The 19,570-nt window shown below is 30.1% G+C and overlaps 1 protein-coding gene across 8 annotated transcripts in view; it reads right to left on the reverse strand.

Moving 5' to 3' along the window:
• Positions 1 to 1,559: 1,559 nt before the first annotated feature.
• LOC130901979 (trafficking kinesin-binding protein milt) overlaps positions 1,560 to 19,570 on the reverse strand; it is a 91,998-nt gene continuing 73,987 nt past the window's right edge. For 5 of the 8 annotated variants that reach the window (XM_057813720.1, XM_057813723.1, XM_057813715.1 and 2 more), the window contains 10 exons: positions 16,895 to 17,011; positions 13,822 to 13,952; positions 13,443 to 13,744; positions 12,978 to 13,259; positions 12,732 to 12,860; positions 12,468 to 12,677; positions 12,095 to 12,408; positions 11,776 to 12,035; positions 8,094 to 8,286; positions 1,560 to 6,756 (listed from right to left, as the gene is read on the reverse strand). In XM_057813720.1, the coding sequence (XP_057669703.1) occupies positions 6,512 to 6,756; positions 8,094 to 8,286; positions 11,776 to 12,035; positions 12,095 to 12,408; positions 12,468 to 12,677; positions 12,732 to 12,860; positions 12,978 to 13,259; positions 13,443 to 13,744; positions 13,822 to 13,952; positions 16,895 to 17,011 (2,183 nt within the window). In that variant the 3' untranslated portion in view covers positions 1,560 to 6,511. Of the gene's footprint in view, positions 6,757 to 8,093; positions 8,287 to 8,706; positions 8,938 to 11,775; positions 12,036 to 12,094; positions 12,409 to 12,467; positions 12,678 to 12,731; positions 12,861 to 12,977; positions 13,260 to 13,442; positions 13,745 to 13,821; positions 13,953 to 16,894; positions 17,012 to 19,570 lie in introns of those variants that run through there. The other 3 variants (XM_057813716.1, XM_057813717.1, XM_057813719.1) reach the window with 2 other exon arrangements.

The raw sequence follows: 19,570 nt of genomic DNA on the forward strand, positions 1-19,570 counted from the left end.
TTCCTTAACGACTAGGTCTGTCTCTTCGTTTCCTTTTATTCCAGTATGTGAGGGGATCCAACAAAATGCATTGTTTTTTTTTGTTATCTTTTATGTATTGCAGTGGTTGTTTTATTTTGATTACCAAGGAATTTGTGGTGCGAATGTTTTCAAGAGTTTGGATTGAGCTAAGGAAATCTGTGAGTATAAGGTGTTAGGTTCTTTTGAAGAAGCAGCGATGTGTGTAGCTCGATATATCGCAATATATAGCATATAATCCTGCAGTATTTGGAGGTTGGTTTTTAATAGTTTTATTTACTGCTGACTTAGACACCCAAAAATTATTTGGAATTCAACGAGTGAAAAAGTAAGAGTTGAAGATTTCATCTATTAAGTGATTTCAATTGTTTTGCACTGTGATTCTTAATACGTTTACTCACCCTTCAATGTAAGTTTCTATCATTTACAGGGATACTACCTTAACGTTTGTGGTTGAAAGGTAAAACTTTTAACTTTGGGTGTCATTGATCACAAGTATTTTACAGATAAATGTCTCTCCTCTGTTTATTTCTTGATGAACAATAAATTTTAAGAGTGGGTGCTCCCCGTATATTTGCATTCTTACATAATATATGCAAAAGTTTGATAAAAATTTGTAAAAATAGCGGAGTTATTTTTACTTTTCAAAATTAATTTTCTTTTTTACTCATTTTTCTCCAAAATCATGATAACCCTAATTTAAACTTTCATCATATAGTACACTTCGCAACTACCACAGCAAAACTGAAGTAACCGACGCTTCACGGCGCCTTAGTCAATATTCGATAGCGTCTTTTAACGGTCTCGGCTTCCCTTAACTTGGGCTTAATTCACAAAAGGTTCAGATAGCATTTATATTTAGCGATATCAATGCAATAGTCAGCGCCGCTCGGCTTTCAGAGCAGCCCGGTGCGCGCTCCGATACCTGTTTTGTTCTACTACTGTAATTTATGAACCACCACTTCGAATATCGAAAAATCATTTAGCACACATTTTCTAAATATGTATATGTGATTATGATTAAGTAAATTGGGAAAGACAATAAAGAAAAACCACCAATTTTGTATGATTTATTTAAACTTTGCAACAAATCCATGGGTTGATTTTATAATGACTAAAACAATATTGAAGCAAAATATATATATATATACATAATAGTACCACTGGAAAACTTATTTATCTTAATAACTAATCAAAATAAATACTTTATACATCATTTATTATACTTTTCCTAAACCGTATGACAAGTCCCGGTATATCACTTTTTTTAAACATAAGTATTGAAATATTTTTGACATCACAGCAGAAGACAAACAGCACAATAATGTTTGTGAATACAATTTCGATATTAACACATTAAATTTCAAAAATATTTCAAATTAAATCCAACCACCCAATACTTGAAAGAGATTATTTCACTATAGATTACAAATAGATAAAGGACGAAATGCATTATATAATATAAAGAGTATCCAAAACTATCAACATATTTAAAAGTAGATTTAAATGAAGAAAGAACTTTTTCTTTGTTATTTTCATACTTTTTGATTAGATTTTTATTGAAGTGGAGTTTTTCATTAACAAATAGTTTCACATTTAGATTAGCACTGGGCTACTGCATGACAAATCCACAATTATTGCTTAATAATGAAAAGTAAATTTAAATTAATTGCTGTAAGAGATATGTGTCAATTAACGTTTGGCACTTTATAGGTGTAATAATCTACATTCAAATAATTTTCAATAGTTTCGGGATTGCTATCATGACTATATACATAAAATATTATTTACATTAAGGGGTCTATTCTGTAACTTTTCGGTTATTTGTAACCATTAGGTTATCAATTTATTTTTAACAACATCGATATAGAAATTAAATCGGTTGAGTATTCTGTATTGTTCAGTTTTAAATATCTGGTTAATTTTTCATTTTTAACTATACGGTTATATTTACGTACCGAAGTTAAGCACAAGTTTGACAACGTTACAAAATCCTTGAAAATGTAGTTAAATTATTTTATATCCTTACACCTTGTCGATATAAATAATACTATAATCAAAACTATACCCGCTGTTGGTTACATATACAACTAAAGTTTTGATGATAGAATACAAAGGTTATACACAACGTTTAAATATAACCATTGGTTATTTTTAACCAAAAAAGGTACATAATAGACCCCTAAGAGTTACAACTATAACTTAGCATTTAAAACAGCACCAAATAGAAAGGTATCCAAAAATCAAATTTATAAAATATACTTTTGTGCTACATCAAAGTCTGAAATATATAAAGTTATATATGGCGTTCTATTAAGTACAATTATACAATCACCTCGATCAAATCAAAACAGAAAAAGGAAAAGCGCGGATACTTTAATATATTATGAAAATCTTTAAACACATGCCATTCAAAAGATTATATGTATTGATGCAATGAAGTCAGTGAATGTTTTGAAATAACACAAATAATGATAAAAAAATTTAGATTTTGTTTTTTATATGGAATAAAAAATATTCAATACAAAATATCCGGCTTGAAGGACCATATGCGGCGAGATGTGCATCAATGTATTCAAGTTTTATTCAGTATTTCTCATGTTCTGAACAAAAGTGACTTGATCCAAAATTTAGGGAAATTATGGACTTGAAAATGTATATTTTACCACTTACAACTTCCAAAACTGGCTTATTACATTGCAAGGCTCCAAGCAATCTGAATTTGTTGTATTATTGAAGGGTTTTTATAAATAAAATATATCGGTTTCGCATTAAGCCACTTTTATTCTATAAAAATAGTTAAAAGTATAAAAAACAAATAAAGAAGATTTTTTGATATGTAACGACATTAAAAACTTGATCCTTTCGATCTAGCTAATAGTTAATGGTAATTCCACTAATATAAACAAATAATTATTACAAAAAGAGATGTTAATAGCCAAAATCTACAAACTACTCAACAAATACTTTTTTGCATTGAAAATAACAAAAAAGAACGAAATGATGATAAAAAGTTATAAAATTCGTATACAACTTCTAGTTGCAAGTGTGTCATTAAAAAATTTGTTAACACAATAATTACGAGAGCAGGTCTGCGGGTAAGATTATGTGTACTTGTCATTTTTGATATTATTGTCCTTCCTAGTATGTAATTTCGAAGTGTGTTACGGGTTGAAGACTCAAAATAAAACTGTCCAAAAGTTTGTTAAAATGCCTTTGATGAAGATAAACAACGTTTGAGTTATAATATACCATATATTTTTAGCTTTGATGAAGATCGAAACGTTGGCATTTTAAAGACTCTTGGACAGTTTTATTCCGAGTCCTCAACCCTCAACATCAGGAACCGATAGGGAGGGATGTACGTTGACTTTCTATGCACATAACGTTCCATAAATGCTGCATATTACTCTAACCTTCTGTAAAGTCACGTGAAACCCGCTTATCGCTCGAAACTACTGAGGGGAATTACCTAGAAAAACTGGAAATTTTTGTGAATATTTTCGATAACAAATGAGTGAGTCAGAGCGTTTGTCTCGATTATATTTAAAGCGCCCTAGTATATTATTTTTCCTAGAGTTATTATTGCATCTTTTCGTAAAATAATAGTGATCTAATAGTATGAAACTGTTAAAAATATGGACAATATTTGATAAAAAAATATTAGAAAATTATATAATATTAAGGTTAAACAATATTGGCACTGTATATAAAACCAATGTATATTTATGATAAATTGTTATTGTTAGGAAAATATTACCTCAGAATCAAAAAATAATATTGAGTGAAAGTTGAAAAGTTAAGGTACAAATATTTTATGAAGGATATCATATTGTAGATCTAGTTTAGACCCCCAGTTGATATCAATTTGGGTAGAGCAAATATCTATCTAAATTTAGGAGATCTGTGGCCTCAATAAGATTTTCAAATTAAAACACATATATGGAAACTAATTGACCAAAAGATGGTTTAACGTCTAAGTGAACTGCTGACTGCTATGTTTAAATTGCATCGAATCAAAATAAGATAAGTAATGTTTTAATTTCCAACAAAAATATCATGCTGTAGCTAATAAGTATTTTAAAAAATAATATTTTAAAAAAGTAAACATTGTTGACAATAATTTAATACGATGTATTTTGTTAATGCCTTTAAAGCTTGGATGCCTTAAAATTTTTAAATATAATTTTAAAATAAGATACACTTAGTTCGGTAATTAAGACATTTTAAGAAGCAAGTGATACAAACACATGTGTCCAATTCAACTAAAGGTTTTATACCAGTTAAGAAATTAAATTAAATTTCTTATGTCTAATCTTTTTAAATTTAAATTCTTGAGTAAAATTTCTAGATTTGAGGCTATTTTATTTTTATAAAACCACGTATGAAGAAAAATATCATATTTTAATAAAATTTGTATTTGATACAATAAGGTTTTAACTTTGACAAATCGTTTCTACTGTTATTTCAACTAACATCAGCGTTAAATTAAAATTCAACATTTAGAAATGAACTGAACCAAAATAATAAGGTATTTAAATTTGCAACAATATAAATAATATTTCAATAAACAAGCAGCAACTTTTTGTTTAGTTAATAATTTGATTTCATAAATGGAACATGGAAAAAGTAACGAAAAGTTAACTTCCTATGGACACATCTTTGAGGAGATGATTTTAGAAGTTTATAATAATCACTTGTGCTGTAATCATTACATGACTAAGTCGAAACAATACTGTTAACTCGTCTACTTAATAATATTTTATTTTAAAAAATTTTCAACCTCGCTATTAACCCTATGATTGAATTTTGAATACTATTGACGTTATTATATAAATTCATCAACTTTGGAAGGAAAGTTATTCCTTGTGACAACATGAAAATATAAAGGTCAGTCCATGAAGTTTTAAAAATAAATAATGAATAAGGTAGGCCAATGACCTGTTGGTTTAATTTAAAAAATTAGTTATTGTAGTCTTAGTTTCTACAATGTACATTGCATTATTTATTGAAAAACTAATTTTTATTGCTAAGATGGTTTCAATATATACCTATAAAAATATTCTTTTAAATGATATAATATGAAGTTGTTAAGTGAAAAAAAATGTTTTATACACAACTTTCCCAGTTCATAAAGCAATTGGGTAAATAATGTGACCACACATTATAAACCGGAAGGGATTGGAACGAATTTCCTGGTAAACGAAATTTTCCAAAAACAAACAAAAGTGTGTCTTGCGACGAAATTCGATTCCCCGCCACGTTTATAGAACGATTGTTTATCATTTTTTTAACACCCAAAATACCTAATAAAATATGTATATTTCAAATATTTGTTTTTAAGGTTTCCGAAACAGACCAAGAATATGTGAATTGATGTAAAGTACAGTGGCTCTCAAGAGTGAAGTGCTGTCAAGATTGTTTGAGCTTCGTGATGTTTTTGGTGAAAAATGACGATGGGGCCAAATAGATAGCCAAATTTTTGGAAACATTTCACTATTAAAACTGGCTGATACAGCTTTCATATTTAAGGGACGTTTTCAGTAACCTGAACATTCTTTATTTGACACTTAGAAAAGGACGTCCACAAGTTCTATGTGCAAGATAAGATAGAAGCAAACATTAAAAAATTTGAAAGATGGGTCAGCCAAATGGAAAAGAGTTCTTTTGATGTTTTTTCACTCCTCAATAACTTTTTAGAAACTTATGGACTCAAGATTAGCAATAAAGGAACATCGAGTATTGGCTACCAGTCTCAGGTAATTAGTACAGATTTTTTATGAATAATACCATTTTTCCAACTGATATTTACGTAACTTGAATATCCTAAAAATTGTTATTTATATACTTAACGATGGTTTTTGTTTTAGGAGGTATTTTCCAAAAATACAAGATGAGCTTCTCTGAAGAAGACTCCCTTACAGAAGTATCTTGTGATTTTACTCTGAAATAAACATTTAAGGACTTGACCTTAACTCTATTTTGGATAAAGTTCACGTGGGAATATCTAGTTCCTTCGAACATAGCCTTAAAAGAGCTGATGGAGTTTTTTACCACATATTTGTGTGAGATTCCACAAGGAAGGTAAGTCCCCGAACAAAAAGGTTTGGGTATGTAAAATATCATTCTATAAACATGATAGGAATCAGAAAAACACGGCAGGTCACCTATTTTTTGTTTTTGGAAAATCTTATTTTCTCAGGAAAATGTCAATGGAATCCTATTTTTTCAGGAATCACAAGTACTTTCTATACTTCTTCAATAACTCAAAGGGCAGGAATCGCGGACAATTACTTCTCCAATCCCTCCCGGTCTAGGTATCAATATTATTATACATTCAAAAAGTATTTTTTTCAACAGATTTATAATTTTTTGACTTGTTAAACGTAATAACATTGGACTTATTTGTATGCATAAAGAGAAATTAAACAAATGGCATTTTACATAACGTCAATAGTATTGAAATATGATTTATATTTTGACTACCTTATTTTTAGAATAAACCGCCTTTTCTACCGAATAGCAATGAACTTAATGTTCCTAATGTCGATGTATGTTGTTCAGGTTGTTCAACAGGTTTAGATACCGATACTGTTCCTAAATCGGGTCTTGTAACACCCCCTCCCTGTTGCTGTCGACGTTGTTTACGTGCGTTAAGTTGTTCTAATCTACGATTTAGTGCTCCACTACCCGGTTTGCCAGGTACTCCTAAATTACCTTTGCGCTGTGAAGATATTCCTGAAAAGTGTATTTTAAATGAGAATGAGAACGGTACTATTATAAATTGAAAGCTATGTGTTTCCGGAGGCAGTTGTACTCAATATTCAAATCAACAGAAACATTGAACATATGTTACTGAAAGAAATATATGGTATGTAATGAAGTTACCTTATTATCTACATGCATAAATAATACATAGATATCAATGAAATTGAAAAATCAATAAAGATTTGAGAAATTCTACATAAAGAAATGCAGACGATCATCCACTCCACTTGTTTGTTCAACAGCATATGTAACAGGTGTTATTGACGAAAGAATAAAAAAACTTCAAACCCTGTATATTCTGGATTCTTCCTCTACCAATGTACCTTTTAAATCGAAGTAAATTTTAGTAAATTTGTGGTGATTTCATTCTTTATATTCGCTGGTAAGTTTTTCTTTGCTTTTTTTTATTGTGTTCATAAAAATTCCAGTTATCTTTATGGATTCCCTTTTATTTTAAGCAAATTTTGTTTACTTTTCAATAAATATAAAATAGAATAGAATAGATTCCTGTTTGGTTATATTTTAGAAAAATATATATTAATATGTCATAGGATCCTTTTTATTCAAAACTGCTCTACCTATTCATTTATTTTCTAGTAATTTCCATCTGTGTTCCCGTTTCCCTCCTCATTTTATTTTTTCCCGCAGTTCTACAGCTGGGGGATTGGAGTTTCAACCACATCCAAAGGACTCAACTGGTACACCACAAGAAACAAATTCAGCTCAACTTATTTGATGCTGAAACTTTTATTGTTCGTAGCAATTAATATTAATTTGGATAATCGTGTCCGGGGATAGTTTTAGTTTGTTTAGTTTTTATTATTAATTTAATTCATATGGTATTTCCAGCTTTTCCACCTTTATTATTCGGTTTTAATTCGTTCGTTAAGAAGCTGGTGGCGTCCAATTTAATATTAATTGTTCACCCCAACTGAGTACCAGTTATTTAAATACTTTAACTGAGGCCGAATACCACTTCCTGAGGAAAAGTCTCCTGCCGGGGAAGTTAAGGTTATAATCCAAATAAATTATTTTCTGGAACCACCACCATTAGCTAAAAAGAAGATCCCACATCGATTTAAATAGGGAGTACTTAAAATCCTTCTAATGCTATTATTGTGTGTAGATATGTCGTCCGTTGCTTGAATATTTCTTGGACCAACTGTCACAGTCATAGAAGCAAGCAACTTCTGTAAATGCCAACCATACGAATTGGCGAAACTTTAGGTAGTTATTTTACAAACGACCGAATAGTCCAAGAAATATTCAAAAATTGAGTAGATATTGTTATTAAAAATATTTTTTACCTGTCGGTTCGGATATAGTAGAAAGCGGGCTAGGTTGTTTCTGTCCCTTGGAAGGTAAATCTTCATTACCATGACTAGGTAACAGGCAAGTTAATTGTGCCATGGGACTTGTGAGTGCTGGTCGAGCGTACAGTGCGCTGGGATTCGCCATTAGATTATTAATACCCATTCTTTCTATCTTTCCCACAAGACTCTACAAAACAATATGAAATTTCTAATCTACTGGTTCACAGTGATTCAAATTTATATTTATGGAAGCATTAAGTAGAAAATATTCAATTCCAATGTTTTGTTAATTTTTCTTCGGAAGACATTAAAAATTTTTCATGAATTACTTTTTGAAAATATATTCGAATATTTTAATTATTGTGACGATAATGACGATTTAATGTCAATATTTAAGAGTGTGAATAAATTAAGTATTTTCTATATAAACTAATATTTTTTTTTGTTATCTATTTGCTTGTTTCAATACTTTCACAATTTGATACTTTTGACCTATACTGTAAACCAATAATTATGTATAAAGTTCAAAGTCCAAAGATGTGATATTAATATCAAATTAAGTCATTGTATGATAATTGAAGCATAAGGAATGAAATAAAACACATCATTGAATCTTTGAACCTTTTTATTTAGTATTTGAACATTTCAAATGGCATCAACTTAAAAAAATAGAAAAATAAAACATATTTATAAAAAATATAGCTGTTCGTTGAAATTCAACACTCTCATTGATGTCTGCTTTATATCCACTTTTCATTTTTATACTAAGAGCTGTTAGATATATGGAGATATTTAATTTGTTCTCTACTGAAACTGCCCATTTTAGTGAGGTAATAAACTAGTGAGAAAGATAAACATTAAAAGATAAATATTGGAGACTTTTAGAAGAAGTAAAATAGATTTGAGTATATTACGAGATTTATTAGGATTGGAAACTTAACTATATCTTGAAGGAAATTCACAATCAATATTTAGTTAATTACAAATAATTTAGAGATAATTAATTAAATAAATGTATACGGTCATAACAAAGCGTGAAACCATAGTGATAGAGACCAGATCGCTAGATCAACTTCAAGGAAAATGCTACTGAAATGTTGAATAACATGGATGAAAAGGGGATTAATTAACAGAATTAATAAACGAGATAATGCAGCAGGAAAAAATAATGACTAGAATGAACATCCGTTATGTAGATCAATATAAAATAACAATTAGAAAAACGATGTATAAAAATGTGGTACGAGCAAATAATGAAGAACCGATGGAATTTACCACAAAGATAGGTGTTAAACAAGCCTCTCACTTTTCACCATTGTAAATAGATGGAAAAATAAAAAGAACAAAAAGACAGAATTGATAATCGCAGATAATTTGGTATTGGTAGCAGATCAGAAGATGATCTATAACATAATCTGGAAATATGAATAAAATGCAGATGAAATTAAATATTAACAAAACTAAGAGCATGAAAATAGCAAGAGAAGATGAAATACATAATATTCAAATACAGAGAAAACAAATTGAACAGATAAAAAAAAATAATACAAAGTAATGGCAGATTAGAGTAAGAAATAAATGAAAAAATAAGAAAAGTGGGTATATTGTTTAATACAATAAAAAAAAACATAGAAATAGATATTGTGAAAAAAAGTAGTAAGGTCTAGGGAGAGATGGGGTACATTGAAACAGTCAATATTCATAGAAACACAGCCTACACGCACATTACATCCTGTTTCTGATGTTTGCAACAAAATTTTCATAGTTTTCTTTCGGATGTGATTTTTCTAATTTATTTAGTGTTAACTGTATTATATTAAGACATTTGGTAAGTACCTATCTGTCATTAATAGACTTAAATTTTTCGATTACTTATTGCTTTAATTTTGATAAAATATTTATTTCGATTGTAGTAGGCAGGGGCATATTGATGCATGTGCTCTCGGGGCACTTTGATACATATGCTTTATAGCTGTGAGACATGGACATTGAATAAATATCAATTAGACCATATAAATGCAAGAGCAATGAGGTTCCTCAGGAAAATGGAAAATAAAACAAAAAAATAGAGAATAAGAAATGAAACATTAATATGATTGATGTCCCTGAATGCAAAAAAAATTTTCAAATCCAAAATAGCAGGTAAAAATGATACAGGAGGACTGAAAAAATATTGATTGAAAATGAGAAAGACGCTGCTGAGATAAAATGAGAAGCAATAAAAGTGCAAAAGAAAGATAGAAAAACATGGACAAAAAAGTATATGTAATGACCTCCAATCAAAAAGCACGGTAATTTAGCTTAGGATTAGATAAAATGAAAAATAATTCAATTTAAAACCATTTAACTTAGCAAATTGAAAATAATTGTGCAGAAAGAAACATTTATCTACTTATTTTCCACACGAATCTAACAAATAATGATTTTATGGCTTGAAATAATGGCGACACTTTCTAACCTTGAGAATATTAGATGCAAAATTTTACAGTAATTTAATATTACAAACACAATACAAAAAATAAAGAGTATTAATACATTCGATTACTCTGCTCTGTTACTTTCTTTTTTTCTAGTAAAAGGCAAATCTTTGCTCATTATTAGTCTCCTCATTTTCATGCAAAAAACAAATTTTCAATACCACACAAAAAGTACGAATATATTGGAAAATTAGTAATAAGGGAGATAAACAAATACAAAAAATAATAATAACAGCAAAAAAGCAATTTCTGTAAAGTAAAAAAAAATAATAAAAAACGAATCTCAATGAGAATTCTATTTAATTTCAGTCAAATATCGTCATGTCGTTAAAATAGTGTTCAAAATAAGAGCGACTGATCATGAGTATAGAAATTATATTAAAATTATTTGATTTTTCTTCAAAATAACAATTTATATCGGATCATATAAAAATAACATCAACAAATGATTATTTTTACTTGTTTTTTTATATAAAATTAGTTTAAAAACACATGTGAAAAATTGACCTATTTCGGTCTTTATTAAAATATGATGAAATGAAACGTTAATGTTTACTGGTGATTTTAAACAAATTTTCTATTAACAGTCCTAAGATCAAAATTTTTCAAAAAAAAACATATAAAAATGTCTAAAATGTGGAAATTTGAGGAAGTTTAACCTTTTCACTGAGACGCTCTCCTATAGTCGAGCAAGTAAGGCTTTTTCAGCCAGCTACTCCCCAATTTGGTAGATCTAGACCATGTCTAAAGTTAGACACAAGATTTTCAAAATTCAACTGCTGCCACCGACTAAAATAAACCCATAAAAGTGAGAGAGCTAAGCATACAGGGCACATTCGGCTCCATCTCATTAAGCAGTGAAAAGATTAAATAATTTTTCGTCATAAAAAACCTAGCTGCTTATTCAAATCAATCGTGCTTACAATTAAATAAACTTTGTAAGCACGGAAATAATCAATCGCTCTTATAATATGAAACCCGCATTCCTTATTTGTAAAAAATAACGCCTATATAAACATAAACTGGTAACTTGAGCTATTTTCAAAACCACTTACACAGAGAGCTTTTCATTATTAAAACTAAATACCTCAGTACAACCCAAATAAAAAATAATCCAGACCCACAATAAAAAATTAAAAATATCACCAAAGCTGCTACCAAAAGTAAAAATGTAAACAACATTCACTCAGATCCATTACCTCGTTTTTCTCCGTTCGAACTCTCTTATGTTTAGGAAGAGGGACTTTCTTTTTAGCCCCCCCGCCGATGGTGTCTCTCAGAAACGTTGGAACTGAGCTTAAAATTAATTGAGGCAGGCTTAGTTCCTCATAGGGTTCCGGAGAGCCAGGTCTTGTTGACATTGGACTGCTATCAGGGCTGTTATGTGGAGTGGCTGTCGGAGTAAAACTGTTAGGTCCACTTGGGGTTGGTACACAAGATGGAGTCACTGCTTTGATACCTATATCAATGCAATGTTAATAATTTCAATTATTTATCAATAAAAAAAGAAGTACTTACCTCTTTCATTAAGCATCTTGGCTAAACCCATGGTAGTGGAGAAAGTACTACAAGAATTCCTTCTACTTCTGACTATTGGAGTTTGAGGTGGAGATGGTTGAACGCTCGAACAAACTGATGCCATGCGACTTCCCATTTGACTGTGCGTTACTGATGTGGTACCATCATCAGGATGCATTATAGTGCTATTGGTGTAAGTGTATGTATGAACAGATGCATCAAATATCTTCCCGGGATTGGTATATTCTTCGTCTTCTTCTAAATCGCTAAGTGCATATGATTCTAAACCGAGTTCTTCTAGTTCTTTACCAACTCTGAAAATAAAAAAAAATAAAATTAAATATGTCGACTTGTCAAATATTATCAAGTTTACCTTATTTTTACACCAGGTCTTTCATCTAGAATGCCGCCGAAGGTAGGTTGTGCCAATTGTGACCATTGATGTAAAGTTTGCGACCCTTCCATTGGCTTGACGATTTGCAGCTTCTCAGGTAACTTCCAACCATGGTAGTGACTGGAGCCAGTAGACATTAAACTGTCTGGAGTTCGACAACCGAATGGAAGGTACGACTCACCTTCATAACTGAAATATAAACATTATAAATAGATGAAATATTAGGTGGTCCTTCAAATTTACCCCCCATACGTAGGTCCATGTTGAAGATTTGCTCTCCTCGCCAAAATTTCACCAGGGGTTAATCTCTTCAAAGCGGCTTCTAGTTCTGTAGCACCAGGTACTCCAGGTATTCCTTTGCGGGGTCCACTTCTAAAGTAGTAAGATATATATATATATATATATATATATATATATATATATATATATATATATATATATATATATATATTATTAATTGTATCAGAAAAGTAGGTTATTTCTACTTACGGATATCCTTCATCCGAGTCTGTTTGACTACAATCTGTATCTGAATATCCTGTAGACTCTATACTGGGATATCCTAAAGAACTGCTACTATATATTGATCCTGATGATCTTCTTAAATCTGTAGCAGTTTGCATTCTAGAAGACATTCTCGGTCCTGAATTGTTTCCAATATTACTTACATAACCGCCCATACTAGAATGGAGACTGCCCAAGCTGTCACTTCCGCTGAGAGAATTCTGTGAAGCACATCTCACCGTATCAAATACTTTCTTGTATTGTGGCCTAAAATCGTTTTTATAATTTAAAAAATTAGGAAAATAGTGGTTTAATTACCTTATAGACGTTTGAGAAATATTTGATCATACATAATGAAATGTTGTACTTTTTTTGTTGATGGTGCATTTACTTGGTGTAAATATTAATAAGGAAAAAATAGAGAGACATCCAATACAATTGTGTACTTACACTAAATCCGAATTTGATATACCAGAATCAGTGCTTAGTTCAGAATGTATAGACATCTCAAGTTCGCTCTGAAGGCTGTCATAAGGTCCAATTGCGTTCTGTCCTAAAGATGAGAACATATTTATCCTAGCACCGGGCATTTGCTTCTTTCTTAGTTTCCTTAATTGATCCTGAGCATCACGTAGTAATGCTTCGACTTCATAATACCGAGCTTTGAATTCTGATAATTCGACAGCTAAACTACCTTGATTATCTTTGGTGATTTGGAGAATGCCACTCAATTCGTCATTTTCTGTTAAGATCTAATAAATAAACTATTATAATATCAACAAATACTTGGGGGTGTTTTTAAAGAAAATGTAACAAAGGTTAAATTTACCTTACGTAATTTACTTTCGGTGTCTTGAAGCTGGGACTGTAATGCCAAAATTTGCTCGTGTTGTTGCCTATTTTCATCTTTTAATCTATCTACTTCGTCTTCTAAATAGGTCATGCTCGAATTGGCACAAGCTAAAAAGATATTTTTCATAATTAACAGTTTAATAATTAATAAAATATTATAAACAATATGATCCATCTTTTGAGAGGATTATATATAGTAGAACCGGTGAAGGTCTTTACATACCAACAAAAGATCGATTGTCTTCTTCACAATACCAACTACAAGACAAAAGTTTCTTCAAGGGACTAGTACCGGTTATAAGGGTAAAAATGACGCATAATCAATAATTACATACAAAACTTTTGTTTATTATATTTTGATAATGAAGTGTTACAAAAAAAATCCGCCAAGGGAGAGACCACATGGACAGAATGACAGATGAACTGTTAGCAAAGATTGCAAAGGAAGAAAAACCGAATACATCCCGAATACCAGGACGACCACCTACAAAAAAGTCTTCATCATCCCAGCTGCAGCTAGGCAACCATTGATGCAAACTCTGGACTAAGTCCTAACATTACTATGAAGAAGAAAAAAAATTGAGAATTTTTTTTTTCTTCAACATCATTTTATAGAGTTCGCCAAAGCTAAGAATGCGAGATAATCTATATATAATTGTTCAATTGAACAAAATTAATTATCAATTTCGATGGTTCAAATAGATCAAACAATTGTTGAATTGGACAAAATTAATTATCAATTGCGATGGTTCAAATAGAAATAAATTAATATATTTTCGTTTCCGCCCTGGAGCTGGTCTTACCTAGATGTATTGAAATTCTAACAATCGGCGAAGGCGCGTAGCGCCTTTGATATACTTTTTATAAACCGCGGAATCCATTTGATGTTTGTTTTATATAAGTTTTTATTATAGCAGACGGTTTATTTATATTGTTCATTTTGAATAATTTCAAGAAGATCTAATTATTTATATGTCTTGTTCCTTTATTTTCTGGAATTTTTGACTTATCAATTGGGATATATATATATATATATATCCTCAATTTCTTATTTTTTAGATCTTTTGATATGTTCATGTTTCTAAATCTGCCTGATTTTAGGTCCCTTCTGTTTCAAAATTAGTTTTTTTAATAATTTTTGAAAGATGGATTAAATTGAAGTTTTTCTCAAAACATATATAATATTAAAAAATTATTAAAAAAACTAATTTTAAAACAGAAGAGACCTAAAATAAAGAAGATTTAGAAACAGTTTGTGTAGCGCAGTTTTAGTTTAGTTTATAATAAATAGTCGTAGCGAACAGACCGAAATATAAAGTAATGAAGAATTTAAGTTAGTTAGGTGATAGTGATAAGTGAATTATATAAATTAGTTAAGTGTAGTGTGAGGTATTTAAATAAATTACGAACATAAGAGACGATGTCTATTAATTCACCCCATGAATGGAAATCGTATAAATATATAAGAGAATCATTACAGTATGTTTAATATTATATCACACTGTTTGTTTATTTTTACAATAACATCGAGCGGCACTGATTCTTAACAAACAATAAACCAAATGAATAAACCCATAAATTATTCAGTTATTAATGCAGTAAAAAAACCAAATGAAATGGTACACACTAACATACCATGTATATTTAAAGATTCTAACAATAGAATGATTAAATTATGATGATTTTCTTATCAACACACTAATTATAAATAATACCATGTAAAAATTGGGTACATAATTATTATCAAGTAATAAAACGATTAAGAAAAATCATTGAGCGCGAAGGTCGCCGATAAAAAAGAAAAAAGTATTAACATTTTCAAAAATATGCGTTACATTCAATTGTCTCATATTCTATACATAAAGATTTTAAAAACAAAGCGAAAACATAACGAAACATCAAGAATAGTTCTAACTAAATATATATTTCCATTAGGGATGTTATTGACAAAAAGGTCGATTGAAATTATTTCTGAATAGAAATTTATTTATTTAGATATATTTTACACACCCCATTTACCATCAAAATTTATATTATCGGCGGCTACCTAATCAGTGGTTCGCAGATGGAAGTGGAGATGGAGCCAATTAGCGTTCGCTGGGGAATGTTTAACTACATGAACCAAATAGCGACGCTCTTTGAAGTTGTCTTCAGATCGGGCCTCAAGCCCGAACGAAGGTTTGTTATACCACTCTGGTGGGACGTAATAACGTCGACACTAGTTACAAACCTCTCCTTGCAATCGAGACAGCCATTGGAGATGTTAATATCGATAGAAAGGTCAATTGATATCACGCTTTTCAGTGGAAATGTAATTTAATATTCGTCGAGCCATTAGACAGAAAGTAGTTGTTTTCTTCTTTGAAGAACGTTAGAATACAGTTTCGCAATATTGAATTTCGAAACAATTTTAGGGGTGAATAGTAGAAATCACTTTTCGATATCGTAGTGGAATTATGGCAAAATTAAACACCAAAGTGTACTAACTCTAATATATTTCCGAGGTTTCGAATACTTATGTATTCATCGTCTAGGACTGAAATTATGGCCAAATAGAATATAAAAATATCTCCAAAAGTATGTCAACAAAAATTACTTTCATTAATCGCTTTCAAAAATCAAATTGAGGCTTGAAAAAAATATTAAGTTTATTCTTGATAGAAATATTTAGTTTATCGATTACGGTTGCTATAGAAATCGTTAACTTTCGTTGGTTAGATTATGGATAACATTAGATTTTGTAGGTTATATAAGTATTCGAAAGCTGAAAATATATTAGTTGGTACACTTTGGTGTTTTAATTTTGCCACAATCCCACTACGAAAACTCTCATAATCTAGCTGGCAAATACTATATATATATATATATATATATATATATATATATATATATATATATATATATATATATATATATATATATATATATATATATATATATATATATATATATATATATATATATATATATATACTACAATTTCAAAAATGTATCTAAAGGTCTTGTTATAAATGTTGGTATAAAATAATAGAAATAAATAATAAACTTACTCAGCTGCCCTGTAAGATCTTTCAGTAATCTAGCTTCTTCGGCTTCTATATCATCTGCACAAGATGCCAATCGACAATATTCCATTTTCAGAGCCTTATTCTCATCTTCCAGTGAAGCTGGAACAACAATGTAAAATATAGAATCAGATTTTTAGTGTCAGTTTAGTTCAGTAAGAATATTACCAAGGAATCTACAAATTTCAATAGTTTGTGTAATAAAATAACATGATTAAGGAAAACAATTTTGTTTTCTTGTTTGTGTTGATCTTGAAGATCAAAAATAAAAGCTACCAGACCGAAATAGAACAAATATATTTTTACTGGTATTCCAATGTACTATTGACCAAGGTATTTCTGTCTGAGATTAAAATAAATTTGTTATCTATTATAATACCAAAGTGTTTACAAAAAAAGAGAAACAACACTTTTGATTTTTTTAAAAACAATTTTATCGAGTAACAAAACTTACACAAAACGAATAGTTGAAAATAATACTACCAACTAACTGTTTTGAATGAAACTGAAGAATATATATGTTACATTGAAAAAACGTTGTCACATGCTATTCGACTTGTTACGTTTTTCTTCAAACATTTTCCTTTGTTCACGTATTGTAGCACAATAGTCATTTCGGATTTGTTTTATTGTAACATCCGAGTTTTTGAAGAAATTAATTTGTTATCGACCTCCTACTCCATTCGAGAAATTCAATAAAACCTCGGAATGTATTCGAAATCGTCCTCTACCTATCTACACTCCAGTTAAAATCAAATTAAATTTTATTAAATTTGTGGTGGCATTATTCTGTTTATTCGCTGGTAAGTTTTTCAAATATCTTCTTAGTTTTCTTATTATAGTGCTCACAAAAATTCTAGTTATCTCTATTCATTTCCATTTTGTTTTCATGTAATTTGGTATTTTCTATTTATTTGGGGATTAGAACGAATAGAATAGATTCCTATATGGGTATATTTTAAAAAATATAAATTCAATTTTTTATACATGAGAGCAGAAGCTCCTTTTCATTCAAACACTCGTTCCTTCTTCAGATATTTCCATATGTATTCCGGTCACGCGACATATAATTGTCCATGCGCGAAACAGGGAAACTCCAAGCTGATTCCGCAAACTTCCAAAGACTGGCCTTGCGATTTATTTATGGTCATCGCAAAGGTCAGACGTACCGGAAATTGTAAACGTTTAAAATTGAAAAGGTAAATCTGTTGGAATCATCGGTATACCCGGGATCAAGACATCCTCTTCTTCGTATTTTCCCTTTATGATTGTTGCCTTCCCTTTTTTTACAGTCAGTATTGTTTCAGTCGAGGTTGATTAATGTTTACGCAGCATGATGACAACTGATCCTACTTTCAATTTCAAATTGTGAAGTGGTAATTCAGGCAATTCCAGTCAATTTAAAAACTCGTGGGATGGTTGACGTACGTCATACTACCTAGTTCATAACGGTGTCGACTGATTATTGTGCTAGATCTGGGAAACACGCTGAATAGGCTTTTTTTTTGAGTCTGTGATGTGACAAAAAGTAATGTGATGAATCCGGTCGAGGTGTCCACTGCGACTAACAACTGCTTCGCATACACATTTACAGTTTTATCTTGTTCCATAAATACTCGCATGCTAGCAGTAAAGTGTCACTATCACAAAAAAGAGCACATAGCTTGAAATGTCACTATCACAAAGGATCACCGAAGTAAAGAAAGTTGTTGCGTACGTAGCGGTCATTGTCACTCACAAAGATAGAATGCACTCTTTGTCTGAGGTATCGATCGACATAGAGGATTGATCGACATATTAGTTGGTTGTCAAATGTTAAATATTATGGTTGCGTTTTTATTTAATTCCGAGCTGTTTCATATTTATTCACCTTTTAAACCTTCTCTGGACTTCCACAAATAATTCAAGACCAAAATTAACTAAATCGAGTTTTAGCAAGACTAACGAACAGCAGTTCATTTTTATATATAAATAGATTCAAAATGTTGGAGGAAGTTTTAGAAATGATCCAGAAAATTCTAAAATGATAAACTGATGAAAAATTCTCACTTGGAACTCTGTTAATTTCTAACACGATGTTTCCTCTAATCGAAATCACATCAATTTTTTTTTCCAATTCACTCCGTATCAAAGATATTTTAAACTAACCTTTGGATTATAGGACAATATGAAATTTTCGTATGAGTAATACACAAATATATTTAATGAACGACAACTAACCTAGTTTACCACATATACAACTAGAAAAGTTATTTATTATACATTAACCTCAAGTAGAACTAACTAAATGTAGTGCAACTAATTTTAGATTGAGAATGAATCTCATTAAATCTAGTTTGAATTTGCGCGAGCACATGAGCGATTTTATATGTTTATATTACAAAATATTATCACTCGACCTAAGTATAGTTTAAATAAAAATTTGAGGTTATCTTATTTGTTTTTGACGATGTGTTTGCTCCTTGGTGATTGTAAATAAATTTGATTGTTGGGATAGGTTATTTCAAACATGTATTAATATTTTTTTTACTTGTCGTTATAGAATTCGACTTGGAAATACTGAAATCGAAGTGGATATCAAAAATAATTTAGATGGTTTTAAGGTTAAGTTTGATTTGAAATCATGTGCATCATCAAGTTAAGGAACATCATAATAAAATC

This window comes from Diorhabda carinulata, chromosome X (genome assembly GCF_026250575.1).
Source record: "Diorhabda carinulata isolate Delta chromosome X, icDioCari1.1, whole genome shotgun sequence".
Classification (NCBI taxonomy): Eukaryota; Metazoa; Arthropoda; class Insecta; order Coleoptera; family Chrysomelidae; genus Diorhabda; species Diorhabda carinulata.